Source organism: Falco punctatus, assembly GCF_963210335.1.
Source record: "Falco punctatus genome assembly, chromosome: 4".
NCBI lineage: Eukaryota > Metazoa > Chordata > Aves > Falconiformes > Falconidae > Falco > Falco punctatus.
Genome location: NC_137583.1, coordinates 60,539,962 through 60,560,833, shown reverse-complemented (window position 1 = coordinate 60,560,833; position 20,872 = coordinate 60,539,962). Strand labels below are relative to the sequence as shown.

At 40.1% G+C, this 20,872-nt stretch overlaps 1 protein-coding gene across 1 annotated transcript; it reads right to left on the bottom strand.

The window, feature by feature from the left end:
- Positions 1-1,898: 1,898 nt before the first annotated feature.
- NOM1 (nucleolar protein with MIF4G domain 1) lies at positions 1,899-20,528 on the bottom strand. The gene is made up of 11 exons (XM_080385844.1): positions 16,098-20,528; positions 15,222-15,346; positions 14,025-14,220; positions 11,731-12,054; positions 11,096-11,206; positions 9,670-9,837; positions 8,958-9,079; positions 5,294-5,426; positions 4,794-4,925; positions 3,955-4,064; positions 1,899-2,957 (listed from the first exon to the last, which is right to left on the bottom strand). The coding sequence occupies exons 1-11, from the start codon at positions 16,923-16,925 to the stop codon at positions 2,780-2,782; spliced, it is 2,427 nt and encodes an 808-aa protein (XP_080241970.1). The 5' UTR covers positions 16,926-20,528; the 3' UTR covers positions 1,899-2,779.
- Between the last annotated feature and the right edge of the window lie 344 nt (positions 20,529-20,872).

The following is a 20,872-nucleotide window of genomic DNA, read 5'->3' as shown; positions in this document are numbered from 1 at the left end:
ATAAATTATGTATACATGTAGATGATATTAATATAAAATAAATATAAGATCATCTCAGCTTTCCTTTTCACACGTGCCTTATATCTTTGGGACGCGACTGGACCACAGAAGTGACAGCTTGCAGATATATACGTACATCAAAAGCATGCTCTGACAGCCCTTCCACCTCTGCCAAGCTGTGGTAGTTTGGTCAGCAGGACCACAGGAAAAATTGTTAAAAATGGCAAGACTCAGGAATTCACATTTATCTCGGAATTGGCAGATTTCTGTTTGACAGTTATTCCCTCAGTGAATCACAGTGAGAGGACAGGACTTACGCAGAATCACCCACAGCAACTATCCTCGTACCATGACTACGGCACTGGGGACTGGTGCATTTTGGCTGCTTTCCTTGAAAATTCAGTTTTTTCGAAAAAATGTACATTTGTACATAAACGTGACAAATGTAAAAACTGATGAGGTAAAATCTGTTTTCTTCAGAAACAAAGAGATGACTTTAATAATTGTAAGTTTGAATAAAACATATTAGCTGTTTGGAATAAATGATAACTAACGCAAGCCTTGGTTTAAAAAAAATACAGCAACTGTAATTTTAAACTGTAAGGTTACAATCATCTCCTCTAATTGCATAGCAACACCTGCATCACACCGCCTCAGGCAGCTGCAGCAAGTGAATAGATTCAGAGCCGTAAAACACAAGACAATCGTTCCATGGGCAGCAAAGGGTGGTCAACTCCAATCACCCAGCAAAGCATTTGAACAAGGAACCAGTGCCTGTCACATTCAATGTAAGGAAGATGTTTCAAGATTTATCTTGAAGAGCAAAGTTGCCTAAACCTCCCAGCTAGAGCAATGTGTTTCCATTTATGTATTATTAAATCACAAACACATTGAAAAGCTGGGTCTATCTAAACTCCTGCAAAAAAGGCAATTAATTAGGTGGCTGTTGCAGTCTAGGGGGAGCAATTTTTACTCACTGAGGTCCCATGCGCTCCACAGCAGACAGCTTGTAAGGGCTTGCACAGATTTTCTCCCGAGTCTTGTCTTCAACACTGAAATATGAGGTTTGGCATGGTTGTTTGCAAAGGAGCCGTTTACATGCACTCTCTAAAGTTGCATCTTTTGTGTCTGTCAAAATAGTCTCAGTTCCACTGCCCATACTTTTGTTCGTTGGTATGCATATTAGAAATACTTGAATTAAATGTTTTTCCTCTTCTGCCTATTGCATGTAAGATGCAACTGAGGGGAAATGGCCACTTTTCTATCCTTGAGAGCTGCCAGTGGTATGAAACAGGTCGCAGAAAGCATCTTGCCTTGTTCTTTTGATAGGAATCTCTTCTGTGTTAGTTGTTACCCTGCTAGTACAACCTGGGATTTTGAAACCGGGCCTCTCTGCTCCCACGCACAACTTGCCCTCTCCAACAGAGGAAAGGTGGGAAAAATCAGCTCCCTGGCTGCTGGGGGAAGAAGCACTCCCCTGCCTGAAAACATTACTCCTACAGCTCAGCAAGCAGAGTATTCTACACTCAAATATTTGATTAAAAAAATAAAAATATTTAAACACTTTTCATCCACCTCTTTTGCTGCAGAACTGAAAATTTTCTGGAGGATGCCTACTGGGAGCAAATTTTCCCAGCAGGGACAGATTCAAACAAAGTAGCTGAATAGATCAATTGGTATCAAATGTAGTTAGGAAGCACCATAAGTGAGTGGGCTAGTGCACGCTAGAGGGCAAGCCTGGTTATAGAAACAGGGCTCGCAGCTCTCTAGCAAAGGTACATCATGCAGATGCAGCAATACTGTGGATGAGAAAGTGCTTCCCCCCCCTCCCCCCCCGCAATTTAAAGTCTTTCCCTTCCTGGTCAGCCAGCTAGGGTAAAGCTAATACAAACAGCAAATCTTTAGAAAAACTACCGTTTAATGTGTAGTGCTAAGGTGAGAAAAGAAACAAAGCATTAACACCGAGTGTTACAAAAAGAAGTGTACACGATTTCTTTTTTCTTTTTCAACATCTGAATGGAAAATGCAAGCAAATTCTGAAGGAAGGTATTATGTTATTAAAAGACTCATGCTGATATTATTCTTTATGCCTAGAAAAATCTGATCAACACAAGTGATTAGCCAACTCCAATTTTAAAGCTGTGAAAAACAGGCTAAAAGAGCAATAAAAATGTGCTGTGATCACTAAACCCAATATAATTGGGCAAAGTCAGATCTTCGAGTCATTTTACTACGGCTTAGAATCCGACTGAAGATCTTTTCCTGACACACAGTCAGGTAAGCAATTCACAGAATTAGCATACAACTTCAACTCTTTAAGAAATAAAGTCTGTTTCTTCCAAAACTGACTCACCAGTCCTCGTGCCATCTAGTGGCCTGTTTCTTCAGGCACGTACAATGATTAGTTACTAAAAGCCTTTGGTTAAGGCTGCTTCTTTAACAGACGGTGGTCAGTATTATGCTATCATTTTAAATGAAAGGTTAGAATATGAAATGCAGAATGCTGACTGGGAGTATCACAGAAATGTACTCTCTTCTCCAGACGCTAACCATCAACATGAAGCACTCATACTAAAAAGGGTCATGACAAAAAATACATTTTCCCTTTCTTCAAAAAGGCCTTGTATCACCTTTGATTAAACCTGTAACCAGTGTGTAGACCAAAGATGGATCCTTGATGGCTCTCCTCATTCTCAATTATTTGGGTCTGAAAGACTAACAAAGCTCTGCATCTTCATGCAGACTTTGTTTTTCTGTATGTTTTATTAGAAAACCAGAACTATAGTTTCAATTTGGATTCTTTTGCTTGCAAAGCCTTGGTTGCTAGTTCAACTCTCTCTTTTAATAAGCTAGCTTCTTCAGCGCTCCTTTGAGCTTGTGCATTCTTTAGTATGAAGTGGGCAAGGAAGAGTTTCAAGCCCTCCCGCAGCAATCCCAGTTTGGGGTTGTCAGATATCCTGTAAAGACACAGATTAAAAATAATATTTAGTCTTCTACTGTTTCAGAAATTTATTTTTTTTTCTTTATCTACTTCAGAGACATAGAAAAAAATCCAACCTATAAAAGGAGCTTTTCTGAAGAGGTTTTCAAATTACCAGCAAGTCTATATTAGTTTGGCAAGCAGCCCAAACACACTCAACATACAATTGACCCCCAACAACAAAATGGAATATTGGAGCCTTAAACTTCTTTATGTCAACAATTATATCACAGCAAAAAACGAGGCAAATGCCACGTTTGAGCTTCCTTGTGTTGCAGTGTAATGGTTGAAACATCAGCACCTGATTTTTTCTAACTTCATTGACATTGCAAGTTTAATACAAGAACATCACAGAATCACGGAATAATTTGTCAGAAAGGATGTTAGCAGGTCATCTTGTCCAACCTCCTGTTTAAGGCCAGACTAACATCCAGGTGCAGTCAAGTTGCTCAGTGCTATCCACTCAAGGATCTCCAAGGATGGAGATTTCCCAGCCTCTCCAGGCAATCCTATCCCATACACAAAAATCAGATTTTCCAGACAACACTGATTTAAAGAAATGAAAAGGACCCAAACCTTTCCCTCATTAGTATTTTTTAATTCTTCCTTCTTACACTAAAGACCACTCTACCAGTAGTCTGTGCTAGAAGGTAATTCTACTGCACACAGATGGTAAATCAGTATGGAAAGTAGGTAATTACAGAGCTCTGCTCATGAAAATCCTATGACCAAAATTATATGTTGAATATCTGAAAGCCTTATTTTGTGTAACACTTCTCACAGTTGTAACTATCAGAGCCTGTACTAACACAAAAGTGATTCTCCCCACTCACCCAGGAGAGCTTACTTTTTAAGGGACGGATGGCTGAATTTTGGAATAGGCACTGTGTAATTTCCAAACAAAATAAGCAAACTTCTTATCTTCTTAATTACTACTCACCAAGGGTTCCCTGGAGATCTCTCTGATTACTTACCTCACAAAAATGTCGCTGAGTTCTTCAGGATCTGTTTTGGTTAACAGCATGCTTAATACTTGTCGCAAGAAACGGACTTTGGGTTTATCTAGTTCGCTGAATTCAATTACCTAAGTAGAGGGAGAGAGAGAGAGGGAGAATTAGATTAATTCAAGTATTTCAAACAGCTGAATTCTTTTCTAAATGAATAGTCATTAGCATACCAACTGGCCTCCCATATATACAGAGTCTTAAGTTTGGCACAGAAGAATTAGCTGAGAACACTGCCTCCAAAAGCTAATTAATAAGGAAAGCAGAAAACTTTTTAAGGAATAAACCTGTCTACTAATACCAGAATACTGGATATAATTTCTCTATTAGATACATACTTTAGAAATAGCTACGAATATCCACATAATTGCCTGTTTAACACATTTCAATTATTCTTCTAATAAAATTCTATGGACTCCCCATTCTGAAATCCAAATGCTCAGTAGATTTCTTTTGTGCCTAATAAAAATCAACACCAGCTCAAAAGCATAGCTGAAAATCCACTGACAAAGCTTGCTAATGAAGGGGCCTCAGTTCCAACTCTGCAGACTCTAAAGAAAATGATCTTACCACTGCTCTAGATATAGAACTGTAGACTTTCTGAATGCCTGGGTCAGCATAGGTTCCCTTTTCCTCAGATGATAGCATTACCGTAATCAGTTGGATTAATTTAGCAATTCAAGAACAAGTTTTGTCTTAGTTTATGACCATGAACAGCTAAAGTACCAGCTAGGTAACCAAGAAAACATATTTTCCATAGAACAAGCACATGCAAACACAGAAGTATTTTGGAAAGAAAACACACCAACCTTGAGAACTGAAAGTGGCAACGATTTTGTCTTTAATAAGTGAGCCAACAGTGAAACCAAGTTGGAGATGGCAGCAGCTGAGAGGTTTTCTAAGTCTTTGATTTTGTCCCAAATACTAAACTGAAACGTGACCTAGGTGTCAAAGGAAAAAAAACAACCTACAAATCAAGTGGCTGTTTAAATGAGTAACAATGTAACAAAACCTTTTGACCGTCTATTCTTTATGAGCCCTTTGATAATTAACAGAGATGCTTGAACAGACTGTTCAATTCTTTTCAAATGCATAAACCAGAGGAAAGTAAACCTTCTGCAGTAGTTATTTTATTTCCTGTTCAGATCTGACCATGAGCATGCCTTACTTGAATACACAGCTATACCAGCAGAATATTTCCTCAGGATCCTGATCTTAACAGGCATGCATCCACTCTCAGGTATTTAATAACTGTCTTCCTAACCACAATAATGACACTAAACCAAAATAGAAACAAATTTTTCTTCACCTGAAATCGTCTTTCATATTCACAAAACTTGTTAGCTAAAAACGCGTAGAAGGGGTTATATGTCTTCTCCTGTAAGCAGCAGTAAATGATAACATGAACGATTTCTCTCTCCTGCTGATCCTTCAGTCCAAGCCTAAAATTTAGTGAGAGAATGAGAATCGTTTAGTCGGGAAAAATTACTACCACAAAGTAAAAGCTACAGTTAACATCCAAGACTAATACTTAAAAAACAACCCCTAACACTATATTAGATTTTACTTTGAGAAGCTTCTTACAAGTCTTTAAAACACTGAATGGCCTCAAACCCTTCAGACTGTGGGCTAAATCAGCGTCCTGGTACAGCAATATAAAAATGCTAGAGTATTATCAGTGTTAAAGGAGTGGCTGCAAAAGCAAGACCTCGACAGACAGAAGTAGAATGATACAAGTACAATTACCCCTGGGGGAGTAAAGGTAGCGTGCTCCACATTTGTAGCTCTCCATGAAGAAAAACAGGAGAGGGCACTGTCATCATGGAGTCTTGTGCCTTTGAATGTAGCAGCACCACTGCAGCAAGCACTGCTGCATGGTGTACACTGGTGTACAAAGCTTGAAAAGTGAAACAAGAACTGCAGGATCCCCTTGCAGTTATTTCACACTTGTTCATGGGAGGAAAAACAGCCTGTGGACCAGCATAAGCCTATTTAGAGAAGCATGTCCAGGGCCCTTCACTTCTGTGGTAGTCACTAGAGATGAAAATACTTAAAGATGTTCTTCCTATTTAGTTGGTGATATGAATGCTTTAATCTCTAGATCAACTCCATGTTATGTAATACTTGAAATTCACTATTGTCTTATAGTAGCCTAAGAGGATGCAGTCAGTGATTTCAAAGCACCTTAAAAAGGAAAAAAAAAAAAAAAAAAGAAAAAAGCCTGAAGAAAACAGTATCAATGAGTACTTCTGTTGGCTGCCTCAGCATAAAGGCCAAGGACTGAACAGCCTTCCCACTTGAACAGCTGACCAGTCTGAAAGAGGGCTGAGACGCTTTGGCAGAGAATGGTAACTAACTCACAATGCACCTGTTCTGTGAATAATATGATTTAGCTTCCAGGGCTGCCAAATGCTTGGCAGCATTAAAACCAATTAAAATGAAAAATGCTTCATATTATAATCTGAAAAGTGTCAAACAAAATTCTTTTCATTGCTTCAAGCTCAAGTTTCATATGGCATTAGTATAACTCAAGTGTATTTTCTAACCAAGTTTGACTCCACTGGAACTTGCTCTACTGTCTGTAGAGTAGTTTGTCATTGCTCAATTCTAATGTCCCTTGTTTGTACACACCTCCAGACATCTGCCATTGCATTTGATCACGGACACACACCAGATTAACAGAGAAAATACTGCCTTTCAGCCAAATCGCCCCCAGAATTTAAGGTTTTACAATAGGAAAATCTGGGCTGATGCTAATGAGTGGTGAAAACTTACAAGCCTGCTTCTCCAAGAGGCCAGCACTGTAAGTACTGTGTCTGTGATATAATTCACTTGCTCTCTCATCAGTGAAGTTCTGTCTGATTTTATTACAGAGTAACAACAGTTTTTTTTTTTTTAATACACAGGTTTTCAGACACTGGAAGTTACATTGCAATCACTTATCTGGCACAGTCTCTTTCCTTGTTCATCATCACTTCTTTCATGACTTGCTTATTTAGGAAATATGCACGTTGCTAGACATTGTAACCAAGTACATCAGCATTTCGATGTTCAATTTTGTTCTTACCTAGACTTCTTCATAGATTTAGCAGTATTTAATCTTTTCAGACCTAGCATTCCAGACATCTAAAATTTAAGAGTCAGGACTGTCTTTCACTGCTGAGCTTCACCGTAAACCTGCACAGACTTCATAAGCCTGATCATCTTTCATAAAGAACAAGCAACCACCTCATCTATTAAATCATTCATGAGTGACAGTATTCCCATGTCTTGATCACTTTTGCTACCCTGAATTACACATCACACTACAACAGGATATTGAAGACTTTTACAAGCTTCCATTTGTTGTGAGATGTCTATGAAATAGCTTTAAAAACTGCCCCTCCATCAAACTTAAGAAGCATTCAATCCATCTCCTTTGTGAATCTATGGTTTGTGAAAGAGGTGTGGCCTTTCAGCTGATGAAATGGATCAAGTCTCTCTCTTCTTTGTCTCCAAGGATGTTCCCAAACCTCCCTTTACTTCTGCAATCACAAGCTGAGCCAGTTCAGGGAGCTGGTTTGGCTTCAAACTAACTATTTTGCTGTAAGGAGGAGAAAGGCAAGCAAAACTACAGCAGCCTGGTTTTAAAACAGTTTAAATTACCATTTAACCACACCTAAACTCTGCCAGAGACCTAGCACCAGATGAACCAACAACTACAGTTAAAATACTTCTTTATGTATTTCTCATGCTCTTCCTCATGAGGCTGACATCGAACATATGACTATTAATTCCCACATACTCTGGAACACGTGTTCACATTGAAGTTAATTCCTGCACTGACAATTTTGTGTACTTCCCATTATATTCTGCCAGATGTGGGCAGACTTGAGAATTCCCCTCTCTGAGTTTGCTGTTTTAAAATCAGTATCAACACACACCGATCCGCAGGCAGTTTGTCTGCCAAGCCTATATGTATACAGATTTGTATACTAGCTTGGATAGCACGGATGACAGTCAAGGATCAATCTGCAAATTGAGCTACCAGGTCTTGGCAAGAACTGCAGCAGCAGTAGCTAATTTCTTTTAATTGAACAGGCCATATTAAGATATTGGAATGACTCCATCACAGCCTTAAATCCAATCTGTGTTTTGCAGAAGTGGCATTTAATCAAATATTAGTTGACTTTATTACAAAGTCTGTTTTGGTTTGGTTAGCAAATTAAATAATTGCATGCCATCCTGGTAAGACAAGTCCCTTGAATTACAAGGCTGCAACAGAAAAGTTCAGACATGATCCCTCCCCTCCCAGTTACTAAAACTTACAATTAATATTCTGACAAATACAAAGAACAGCTTAGTTTGAGCTTTTCCCTGATCACACCTTCTAGAAAGCTGTTTGCCAAGTGGTAAGGCAACTGGTCTTAACATGAAATGTGACCCTGGAGCAAATCCAAAGCTAATAAATTCTGCAAGAAAGAAGTGGAGGTGCCAGAACACTACCAGGTCATGCAAGCATGGACAGAGACCTACAAGATGGCTTAACAAGGTGGCAAGATGTAAAGAAGTGGCAGCAGTATTGAAATCTAGCAACAAAACCAAGAGATTGAAGGGGCTTTCTAGTCTGCCTCTGTGAGGAAGCAAGCCTGCAACAGACTTCCATCCACTAGACCAGGATACACATCTTCAGTGCAAAAAGATACAGGCTCCTGAAGTCAAGATGCTGCAAATCACAGCTACAGACATGAGTGACAGTAACAGGGGCTACTCCTTTCCTCTGACTGCCAGTCAGTTCTGCCTGCCCCCTACTAGTCCTTACCCCGGGGTTTTGGTCCCTCTTTTACGCTTTTACCCTATGTGGATCCCTAGCTATGCACTTTTTTAATTGTATTATCAACTAAATGCTCTTAAACCTAGACCAGCAATGTTATTTTTCCAACCCAGCTAATGCTGGTTTTAGTTCTGGGCTGTCTGCGTTAGTCTATACTTACCTGAGAAGTTTTTCAAAGGCATCCAGGAAGTCTTCACTTGTCATCAAGACACAAAATATACTTCTTCTGATATCAGTATTCATTCTCTGCTTACGAGCAAGCTCCATTATCTTTGAACTCACCTGAAAAAAAATCCAATTGCTACTTTATTTATGCTTGCTTTGAGAAAGCTATTTCTGTGCAGTATTGAATAAAACCATTAATGAAGATGTCAAACTATGAAGCAGCAATCTAAAGGTCTTGAGCTTTTGCCCAGAGGCATAGGTATCATCAGGAGCTTTTTCAACTATATATTTTAAGTGTGCCAATTATTTTTAAGATGTGCTTCTCTAATGTAAGTCACCAAGACCATCTCACCACACTACTTTTAGAATCAGCTCAGATATATAACACCCACAGACAGCGCTACCTGTCAGAATTCATACAAGGAAATTCACTTTTAAATCAAGGCTCTTCTTCCACTTACATATATTACTTTTGTAATTCTACAGGATAAGAAAAAATGAGCTATACTATAATATTTGCAGTAACAACTCTTACAAAGCACGAGTACAACATTTTGAAAAGTGTAAGAGCAGAATTCACAGTCCAAAAGCTTAGTCTTACAAGAGTCTTTTTTTGGTGGGCTTGGAAATGAACTTATTCACTTGTATGCAGAACATTCAAAAGATCACAAACACTTAGACTTATAACTAGTACTGCTTGGATTTACCTTTCCTATATGCAGTTTTTGCTGAGTTTTGCTGTTTGTATCATTGATCATTGGTGCTCCGCTCCAGGATGACCCTACGATCCACCAGCGACCAACCCGATCAGCGCTGAGGAGAGATTCCAGGGAGACGCGGAGCTGAGTTTCTTTTCCAGAACCACCACTGTGAACCTTGAATATCAAAACTCAAAAAACTCAAATAAAAGCTTTTGAGGCTTCCTTTTTTTTTTTTTTAAAAAAAGAAATACTTTAATTACTTAAAATTACTTTTAAACAAATTTTTAAACAAATATCTTAAATCTCCATACAGGTCTTTGTATATATGCCCCTGCTCCCTTTAGTTTCAGCAACCTGAAGAGAATTTACAAGTTTCCTATGTCCTCTAATTTCTCAAATACAAGAAGTTGCTTAAATCTACATTTAAAAGCTCTTGATTTTTTATTTAAAGAAAAGAGATAATAAATTAAAAAAGTAGCCATCTTCTACTCATAAAACTTTATTAGAATTGAGACTTGAAGCTGACATTGTAAATCAGTTGCAGCATCTTACAATCTGGTCACGATTTTCCTTTTGAACACTTGTGATCAAATACAATTACACAACAAACTGCCTTAACTTTCGTACAACTCAAACAACAAAAAGTTTAAACCCTTTGAACAAAATAAGAAATTTTCAACAAAGGAGTCTAGAAGCATACCAGGAGGACTACGAAAACTGAAGAGAGGAAATTCTACAGAACTAGGTTACCTAACTTGCTGTTGCCTGGCCTATTATCTCTGATGTAGACATCTTGCATTTACAAGTTTCTGATAAATAAGATGCCCTGGGTGTTGTAGACAAGTAGTGTAATTTTCAGGTTGGAGATACATGGAATCTAAAACCAGATTCAAGTCCTGTGAAAGTGAACTCATTCTCAGTCTAGACAGACAGTTACGTTCATGCATTTTGTACTGGGCTGTTCTAGACAAACCGCCCTCTCTCAGCCAACATCCCCCCCCCCCCAAAGAAAAACCCAGGAAAGAAAAAACATCTAGGTTTTCAGAAGCGTTAGGCTTCCAAAGTGATTCTGGTCAAGTTAGAAGTGGGTGCCTGCATCCAAATCCATGGAAAAAAGAATTTGTCATAATGACTCATTTCTTCTGCACAATCATTAAACATCCCACAATCTCTTTTTCAAGGATCGGACTCTGAGGCAAAGTCTTTGGCTAAGTATTATGTCCTTTCTCAAACTGTTCTGCAGAATGCTGGTTGACTCCTGACTTAACTTGGACACAGGAGATAATGATCTAAGAAGTGATTTTTGTCCACAAGAGTTTCAACCTGTTAAATGAATTAAAAAATACTATAGCCCTCAAGCCTATGCACGATATTTAAATGATTACTTCTGGTTTAAAAATAACTATACTAAGTACATCAAGAAAGTTCTCACCAGTGTTCTTTGCAATTTGCGGAGTTTTTCAACTGGTTCAGGATCATAACCAGGAATCTTACGCATGTCATTATTCCTTAATGCCAACATAGTCTCTAGCATAAAACGAACCTATTAGGGAAAAGAAAAATTTCTGTGGATTATGTCCTCTAAGTTTATTTAATAAATTAGAGTGTACTTTGAAATTACTATTTTGCAAGAGTAAGCAGCTCAGCTGGCAATACACATCAAAATTTAGATTACGTGAATACAAATACAGAGAAGGATGATTAACTCCTATTATATCTGTTTGTGTTCAAGTTTCAATGCAAAGCTTAATTTGCTAAACACCATGCCTCAGTGACCATTTTTTAAAGTCTTTTTAATACTTTAAAGTATTACAAAACAGAAGAACTGTCCATTGCATAAGACACAAAACACTACTAGGCTTACTCATTACAAGCATTTTGGTGTCTGTGTCCTAAGAACTAATGAAGAAAGGCAGACAGGAAGGCAAATAACTGAATGCAACAACTGAACACTCATGGTAACTTGGAACCCAAATGCAGTGTAGCAGAAAACTAAACAAACACATGTATCTAAGTGCTTATTAAGGTCTATTCAGAACAGAAAATCTTTGAAACACACACACATACCCTAGTCTGATCATGTAGTTTCTTGTCTGCTGTGTTTGCTTTCTTCTGGGCTTCACTGATCAGTTCCTTTAGAGCCAACGCATCATCTTTTCTTAAGGAAAAGCCCACATTTTTCAGAAGAAACAAAATCAACTCAATCTCTTTTTCAGTGAAAGTGCCAATAAGCTTTTTCAGAATATCAAAGATCAGCAGGGAATGAACCACATGGAAGTTATACAGATGAGCAATCAAGGCAAGCAGATTTTCACATTCTTTCCCTTCAGCATCACTTTTACAGAGTTCATCAAATTTCTTCACCACAGCTTCCAAAAAATGAGCACCAACCTGGCAACAGTTCCATTAAGGGGTGGGGGGGAATAAAAAAAATCCAGCAGTTAACTGTAAGTAGATTTTATAGAAATCTGTAAAACATTCAGTTTTGGGGCACTGCCACTAATAATTTTAAAGAAACATTGTTGCTCCTCCCAACCAATATGGATGTTCTACATTTACATACACAAATATCTAAGTGTTATATGACATCCCGTTGCCCTGTGAACTCTATGCAAGAAAAGCAAATGTTATGAACTTACAGTACACATACATCAGAATTTGTTTACATAATTTTCATGGACACATATTAGCATCTTCCCAGCTGCCAGGCTAGCATGCTGTTACTGCTAGTCACTCATCCAGTAGAAGTGGCATGTCAAAACCCAAGCACATCACAGATGTCAGCATTTCAGAATAAAATCCTTAGCAGGAGGGTAAAAAATAGTACTGTAAAACAGCCCCCAAATACCAAGTTTCACAGCTGCTGAGCATGAGCTTAGGCTGCTTTTGAAGCAGGCAGGGATAAGTCTTAGCAATTTGTCAGTGGGGCAGTTGGGAGAAGAAATTTTGGTATCTTTATATTTGTGAGGATAGAATTGATGGTAAAGACTGGAATTAGAAAGCATAGCAAAATATAGGTAGGTAATGAAGACATTACTGCTAAACTAGACCCACGCCATTATTCTGGTGCTAACATTTACTGATTTTCTTATGAAACCCAAAGTCCCAGTATCAGTACTGGCTTGCATTACAAACCTCAAGCAGCTTAGGTTTTAATTATCCAATGATCATACTGCACAAATACCTAAACGCAGTTACTGGAATCCCAACTTCTGCACTGCTCAAACTAATCCTAAATGCAGCTGTGCTATCACACTTCCACATAAAGCATATATTGCATTTATTTTACAGAAAGACAATGGAGATTTATAGTATACTTAGAGTCTTACATTTAAAGATGCTGTATAACAGTCAGTAGTACAGAGGACAGTCTGGATATCATCTATTTCTAATAACAATTAGTATAGTAGTATCTAAAACCTATTACCAGGCATTGTAATATTACATTATATTTGCAGTCAGAACTGCCTTTCAAGCAACAAAAAGGAACAAAAAGAAAGTTTAATGGCAAGGCTGCATAGAGAAAACTGCTGTAATTGCATCCATCTGATATTTAAAATGGTTTCAGAGATAGCATTCAGGTCACTACGTGACAAACTGAAGAACTTGCATCAATACACCTTTCGCATTGAGATGTACAAAGAAAATGTAACTTGGTGGGAACATGGTGCTGAAACAGCTGTTTACTGAGAGACATTTCACTGAAACTAGCTAAAATCTTTCCTTTTGACAATAGTAGTTTCAGCTTCTTCCTAACAGTAAGCAATAGATATTTTATGTCAATCGTTCATGAGGCTTAAAAACACAAAAGAAAAAACCTCCAAAAAATTTGCCATGCTTTTTGAAGGTTTTGGTATTCTGTTATATTCTGATATTTGACATACCTAGTTACTTCCACTGATGATTTACATGACTGGGTTTAAAAAAGGACTTTTTCCACTGATGTAAACGGATTTCCATAACTGTAGTGCTTTTCTTATCTGGATACACATTGTTCAAGAACAATGCCCTCATAGGCCCAAGAGAACAGAAATGGATTAGTGTAATTAAAGAGGAGAAAACTGAAATTTAAAAAAATTCAGTTTTATGGATGTAGAAAGATTATGATGAAAACTCTGATATTTTTGTAACTGACCAGTGGTAGCTCACGGAAGAAATAAATTAAACTGATAAAGCAACAGTCTTGGTCCCTTGCACTTGTGGACACCTAGCAAATAAGCTACAAATACTGACGAAATTCAGCTAGAGATGCTTTTTAGTGACACACAATGAAAAACTAAAAAGCCTTTCAAACAAAATAACAGGAAAACACTGTACAATATGTATTATTAAACACAATTAGTTCCAACCACAAGAATTACCTCAATTCCTACATTATGATGAAGAATGCTGACTAAAAGGACATGCTCCATCATCAATCTTGCAGGCATGGCTACTGCAGTAACACAAGCATTCATGAGAATATCTGTCAGAGTTTCATTCATGTCCTTTCTGCTGTTGGCCATGTAGAGCTCTTCCATCTGTCCACTAATGGAGGACAAATTTGGTTCACTCAACCTATTGAGAAACAAAATGCAATGTTCACTTTTTCTTCTCTCTACATGATTCCCCAATTTTCAATTTACCCAACCATCAACCCAGTCTTTTTAGAGAAACTAGCTTGGCTTAAGAAGAAAGATGGAAAAGATGACTGGAAGGGACCTTTTGTATTTTGCTGTGTTCACTAAACTAAAAACCGACAAAATATGTTTAAGTCTTTTTGCCCCCCCTTTTTTTTTTTTTTTTTTTTAATATTTACATGTAAAAACAGATTGGCAGCAGTATTCACAAAGCACTGTCAGTGTCCTTACTGTCACACTGAACAGACTCATTTAGAAGACCGACTTTGTTCTAAGCAGTTGTAACTACAGCATATCACGGTTTTTGGAGAAATTAAGTATTAAAACACCTCATACTCTTCTAACATATAAGGTACATAAAATTCTAAATGACTGAACAAACTACATAATGCAAACCATAGCCTGCATTTTACAGATAACATAGATACAAAAATACCAATAGATTTCTTATCTTACAAACACTCTAAAATTAAAACGTGTGAAAGTGTTAAATACTTTTTCTGTTCTTCAGTACTTTAAGCTATGCTTTAACACTACTTTAAGTGTTGCTCCTCCTCAGTTGTAATGTTGGAGAAATTTAGATTTCTTTAATTAAAAAAAGAAAATCATGCTTTTTTGGGGAGGGAAGTTATAACTCACACTGAGGTGTTTTTAATAGGCACACTCCAACCGACAGTGAATTACACCTAGCACTTGCAGACAACTGCTGTGTGGAATTCAGCCCAATCTTAAATTTATTTTCCAGATTTGTAACTTCTCTAGTGACCAACTTTGAAGAATTTATATCAACAAAGATAATAATTATTAAGGATAGCAGACATGATTGCCAACTTAAAATCAGTTTGTGAAGAGAAAAGTCACATCCTTGCCACTTTTCTTTGAATGATGAGCACTGTCACACTGAACCAGAAAGATTAATGACTTTCCTTATTACATTACCTATTAATGAGACCATTCACCATTTTCTTCAGTCTCCCCAATTCTTCTCTCTTCTTGTCATCTAGTGTCTCCTGAGCTTTCCTTACTTGAGGGGGAACATACTTTGTAGCACTGTGATTATGACTCTTTCAGGAAAACAGTAAAATAAGATACCAAATGAGGCTAGTATCTTAAATATTTGAACACAAATATACATTTCTATTTAAGATTAATACATCAAACTTTTAATTAAGTAAGTATTTTGCCATCTAATAACTAACACCAAAGGAACAACTTTATGTGGAAAAGAAGCATGCAATGAGTTACCCTTTATGACCAATATAACAGCAGCAAAACTCCTCCACGCTTTACATGAAATTTTCTTTTAAGTTATTTTTATTGAAACCTGGCATCTTAGGTCTTGGCTTTATCCAGATGTTACCAGCTCCAGATGTACTAACAGTTAATGTTAGTGCCACCCAGGCTAAATAACCTGTCTGGCCTCCTCTCCTCCACCCCTGCTACAAGACCCAACACAGGCAGAACCTCAGGGCTCACCCAGAAAAAGTAACACTTCAGTTTGCTCATTTTAACGGCAACGGGGTACCTCCCTTTATTTGCTGATCCTGTCCATAGAGACAAGGCCACACGCCTTGTGCTTCAGGGTATTTATCACCCGCCAGAGGCCTGACCCGGGGACACCCACCCCGCAGGCCCAGCCGCTGTCCCCAGGCCTCGGCAGGCAGCACTGCTGCTGGACCCGCAGCACCCCGCATGGCTTGCCCCGACAGCAAGCACCTGTGCTTTACAGAGGCGATGTGAACTCTGCTTTATGTTCAGGTTGTGCCACGTCATTCCGAGAAGCAGGTTTTGCGTTATCTAAGGCAAACATCCTACCTCCTCTTCTTCCTGCTCCATCTCCTCCTCCTCCTCCTCGCCCGGGGGCTCGCTGGCCTCTGGCACCTCGGGGGAAGAGGACGAGCTCTCGCTCTCCCACTGTCCTTCCCCACCATCCCCCTCGGAAGGGTCTGAGGCGTCCTCCGCCTCCTCCTCGTCCCGCTCTCCGGGCCCCGGCCGGCGCTCCTGGGGCCGCGGGGCCTCCTCCTCGTCGCTGCTCTCGCACAGCCCGCTGAGGCCGGCCCGGGTGCCCAGGGCGCCCAGCACGTAGCCCAGCCCATCCCGCAGGAAGCTCTGAGGCACCTCCTCCACCGCGGCCGCCTCCTGCTTCTTGCGGCGCTTGCGGAGCCCCAGCCGCCGCTCCAGGCGCCGGATCTCCTTCTCCTCCTCCTCGTTGGCCTCCAGCAGGGCCCGCTTCCGCGCACAGGCGGCGGCGGCCGCGCGGGGTGCCGGTGCCGGCACCGGCCGCTGCTTTCCGGCGGCGGCGGCGGGCGAGGCCGGGGCTCTGGAGCGTGCGGCCGGGGCCGGCTTGGCCGAGGCCGGCTTGGCCGGGGCCGGCGCGGCCACGGGCGCCACGGGCTCCCCGCGCTGGAGGCGGCGGCGGCGGCTCCGCTTCAGCCTGCGCTTCTCCTTCCTGGCGTCCCGGCGACTCCTGCGGTTCTGCCTCTCCGAGTCTTTCAGTAAGACCAGCGGCGGCTGGTCTCCGGCTGCGTGCACGAACTCTTGCACCGCCTGCCGTAGCCTGTCTAACTTGCTGCCGCGGCGAGCGCGGGCGGCCGCTGCCCGCTTCATCTTCCCCTCAGCCACGCCGCGCCTGGGCGCCGCCATCTTGGGGAGAGCCGATCTTCCTCTTCCGCCGCGCGGCCGCCATTTCAGGGAACAGCGCCCCCTGCTGGGCCTTGGCCGCCGGGGCGACCCTTCAGGCGGTGCCAGCTCTGAGGGGATGGGCCCGGCGGGCTGGATGGAGCTCGCTTGACACCCGTACCAAAGACGCGAAATCCGTAGAGGCCCCTTCTCTTTTTTTTTTTACATTTAAGAAAATCTAAGGCTTGTCCCTCTTCTTACAGAAGGGACTGGAACGATTTGTCCCTCACAGCCCTGGCTGCGCTTGCAAGGCCCTGATGCCCACTGGCACGAGGCTCTCACAGGAGCCACACGAGGCCACAGCAGCGGAGGGATGTCAGGGCCCCTGGCCTCTTCTCCACCTCCCCATTCCCCCATTTTAAACCCCTTCCGATCCTGCCAAGCTGTGGTGTCTCCTCCTGAGCATGCCAGGGACAACATCCACATGGCCTCTGTCTGGTGCTAACTTCTCATGGGGCCTTTCCATCCACAGCAGTGTGCAGGACAAGGTGACGCAGCTGCTGGGACCAGTGGCCCCTACCACAGGGATGGGATCTTCCCCGCTCTGCCTCCCCAGCACGCACAGCAGGTGACAACTTGTCTATCATTGATGTGATCAGAGGGAATTAAATGTCCCACAGCAGTTTGCTGCTGTCAGCAGGAAAACCGATTGGTTGGTCTTATTTTTAGTCTCTTTGCTGTACTCTAGGCTTATGCAACCTGCTTGCCGTGTGTGCCTTGCCCTGTGTCTCTGTCCTCTCCTCCCACCAACTTTGAAATCTAGTGCCAGTTTCAGTCATGTCTGGCAGATGCCCACAGTTCCTCAAAACGCCGAATTTCCCCAAGTTTCATCAAAATAGTAGCTGGGTAGAGGAAGGAATTTCTCAGCTGAAGAAGTGCCACAAGATGACCTTAGACCTTAGCAAACACCAGAAAACACACATGAAAGCCAGCACACATAACCCAGTTTCAGAAAAAGGGGTTACTCTTCAGTCTCCTGTGGGGACCAAATTCATAGGAAGTCGGGCTTTATTATTTTGTTCTTTGGCGTTGCACTTCTGACCTCTCTTGAACAACGAAGTGCTGCATAGGACTTATATTTCACCTGAAAATTTAATATGGCTCTATTATTCAGAAGATTATTTTTGTCTTTTTATGCATGTTTCCATATTCTCTCATTACATCATATGCCCTAGATGACCCATTCTTCAGAAATCCAGCTTTCTCAAGGCTGATGCATAATGAATCTTTCACTCTCAGTGACAAGATATGTTGCATTGATTTGTCAAGACATTCCTTTTGCTACATTTTCAACTATATATTATGCTATAATTTATTGCTGGGCTGCTCTTTATTCATGCACAGACAGCTCACATGCATTTTGCATCCTATTTATAGATTTATTGATAACAGTAATCCAGCAGCATGCCAGAATGCTAGATAAATACAGCTGAATATAATTTGAGAAAATATTAGATGCTTTTAAAACTCCAAGATTTGCATCTTCCTCCTGTCTCATCATGTAATTTGTCATTCAGGGCAACAGAGCTTCCCAGTAATGGGAGATTTCACATAATCTTCAGGGAGAGAAAATGTCAGTATTTGCCTTCTTCAGTACTCCATGTCACAAAGCAATATGTGGAAAACATGTGTTTTGTTGAACTCCATAATTCCAAATTTGAGTGAAAATGGGCATGCTACTTTTGCAAAAAATGTATGAATAGAATTATTATAACCTGTTTGTGAAGTAAAACCACTAAGAATGAAAGCAATATTTCAGACAATATAAATGTAATCAAGAAAATTTAATATTGAAAGGAATATCAATCTGCTTGAGAGACTAATTCAGCATTCAAATCTAGTGATGCCATATCTAAGTAAATACATTGCAACAAATATTTTGGATACTATTCTAGAATACTTTGGTTTATTATTTTATGTTTATCAGTTTGTCTTCAATTACCTGGTAAATACAGTTTTCTTAAAATCTAAAATGTGAGTGATTAGAAACTCCTGCCCACTACTCTTCCAACTTTCCTGTGTTGTCTAAATACCAGAAAAGGGGAGAAATCCAGTTTCCATTTTACAAATTTCACATTTAGAGCTCTGCATCATATGGGCATCACTTACTAAATAAGAATTCTGAACTGAAGGAACATTTTGTAATTGTTCTTTGTTTTGACAGCGATCCTGCAGCAAAGAACAAGCTGCAAGGGCAGGTTTTGCATGTAGAATGAAAATGAACGTAATGGCATGATTCACTGGAAATGGAAGTTCATATAGAATTGTTGCTCCAGTAGAATTTTGCTTCCTGCTGAGATAATCTTTGTTAACAGATTTCCTTCCTATTAAATTATATTCATGGATATATATATATATATATTTCCCCTCAGCAGATCTGCTATTGTCTCCTGGTCACCTCCCACATGCCATGAAAATGTGATTTAGTGACTACATAATACATGTAGGTATGTATATTCTGGCTCTTTTGTAATTTGCAACTATTGAGAATATTGTGCTATTTATCACCACAGGAAATACCAAAGCAGCACCAGAAAGACTTTTAGACTAAGCTCATAGGGTCATTCTTTGTTCTTATCAATGGAGAAAACAGCCTGATTCATGTAAGAATATTGCTTTACATCCAAAGCCTTTTTTGACTATGCAGATGGAAAGCTTCCTGCTGGAATGAATTTATTCTAAGCAGTGGGAGCCTCAGAACAGTGCAAGTTACTTCAAGACTGTGCTGTGAGTCTCCAGTACAGCATCCTTCTACTTGGGGTATTGTTTTCCTGTGTCATACTGTCACCACTGGGGTCAGCAGGACTGAAATTTGGTCTGCTGGGAGAGATTGTCTGTGGAAGGATACTTTTGCTTTGGAAAATGTTTTCCAAAGTCTCAAGGCAGTACAAAGTTGTTGGCTTTTCATATGTGCTTCAATTCCATCTGTTTCAGAAGAGGTAGTAGGTGAGGAAAGTGATTTCCTTAGTGTTTTAAGGATACATCCCTGTTGCTCAGAATCTTGTTCGTTTTGGGGTTTTTTCCCCCCCTGAGGGTATGTGCTAAGCAGTTTCTGAAAGCTTGGTCATTGTACAGATTAAGTGAGGTGCCATGAGAACTGCACTACACAAATACTCTAGCAAAAACTCTGTCCTGGCACTTACTCCCACAATTGCCATAATTTTTGTACCTGACCTTGGGCTGTTTATTTATCTTCTCCATGCTGCTTTTGTACAAAATAAGTTATCTACCATCATTCTGAGACTAAGGGCATGCAAATATATCCTCCTGTATCTCCAGGTTTGCCTGCTGAAGAAGTTACCACCCGCACCTTCCCTGAGGGGGCTTATTACTGCCTCTTTTCTGGGGCTGCCCCAACAGATTTGCTGACTGAAAGCTGTTTGTTAAGTTTTCATACAATTGCTTTTTTCTAGTTGCTGAGATCAATGCCCTTTAGGTTAGTGCTGGCTGGTGATATTCATTAAGGGAGACCTACAGGTAGTTTAAGCTAATTTAGGTTGTTTTGACTGACAGATTAGGAAGTAAACATATGAGTAGCTCTGCAAAGGGATGGAGGGGATACCTGTAGCTCCACCTCCTTCTCAAAAAAAAAAAACCAAAAAAAAGAGCAGCTGAAAGTGGTAACCTCAGCTGGCAAAACTAGAGTAGGAAGAAGATGTCTATTCACTGACTTTAATCATTAATATCTAGTTCATTGGAAGGAAGGAGTGAGTACTAAAGGTTATTATTTAGATAAATGATCCAAAAGACAAGCATAAAAAAGACAGATATGCTGGGTGAAAGCAAAAATCCATTTCCCCAATCCATTAGCATTTTTAGTTTTAAACTATAAGGAGATTATCTAATACGTGACACAAAGATGACTGAAAAAATGTAATCAGATTACTTTCTTGTTATTAAAAGGAAGAGGT

Excerpts from the sequence above, each read along its gene's own strand:
- NOM1 (XM_080385844.1), bottom strand. The coding sequence starts at position 16,925 with ATGGCGGCGCCCAGGCGCGGCGTGGCTGAGGGGAAGATGAAGCGGGCA. Across the intron at positions 12,055-14,024 it reads ATCATAATGTAGGAATTGAG|GTTGGTGCTCATTTTTTGGA; the intron begins GTAATTCTTGTG and ends AACTGTTGCCAG. Across the intron at positions 4,926-5,293 it reads AATATGAAAGACGATTTCAG|GTCACGTTTCAGTTTAGTAT; the intron begins GTGAAGAAAAAT and ends TTTGACACCTAG.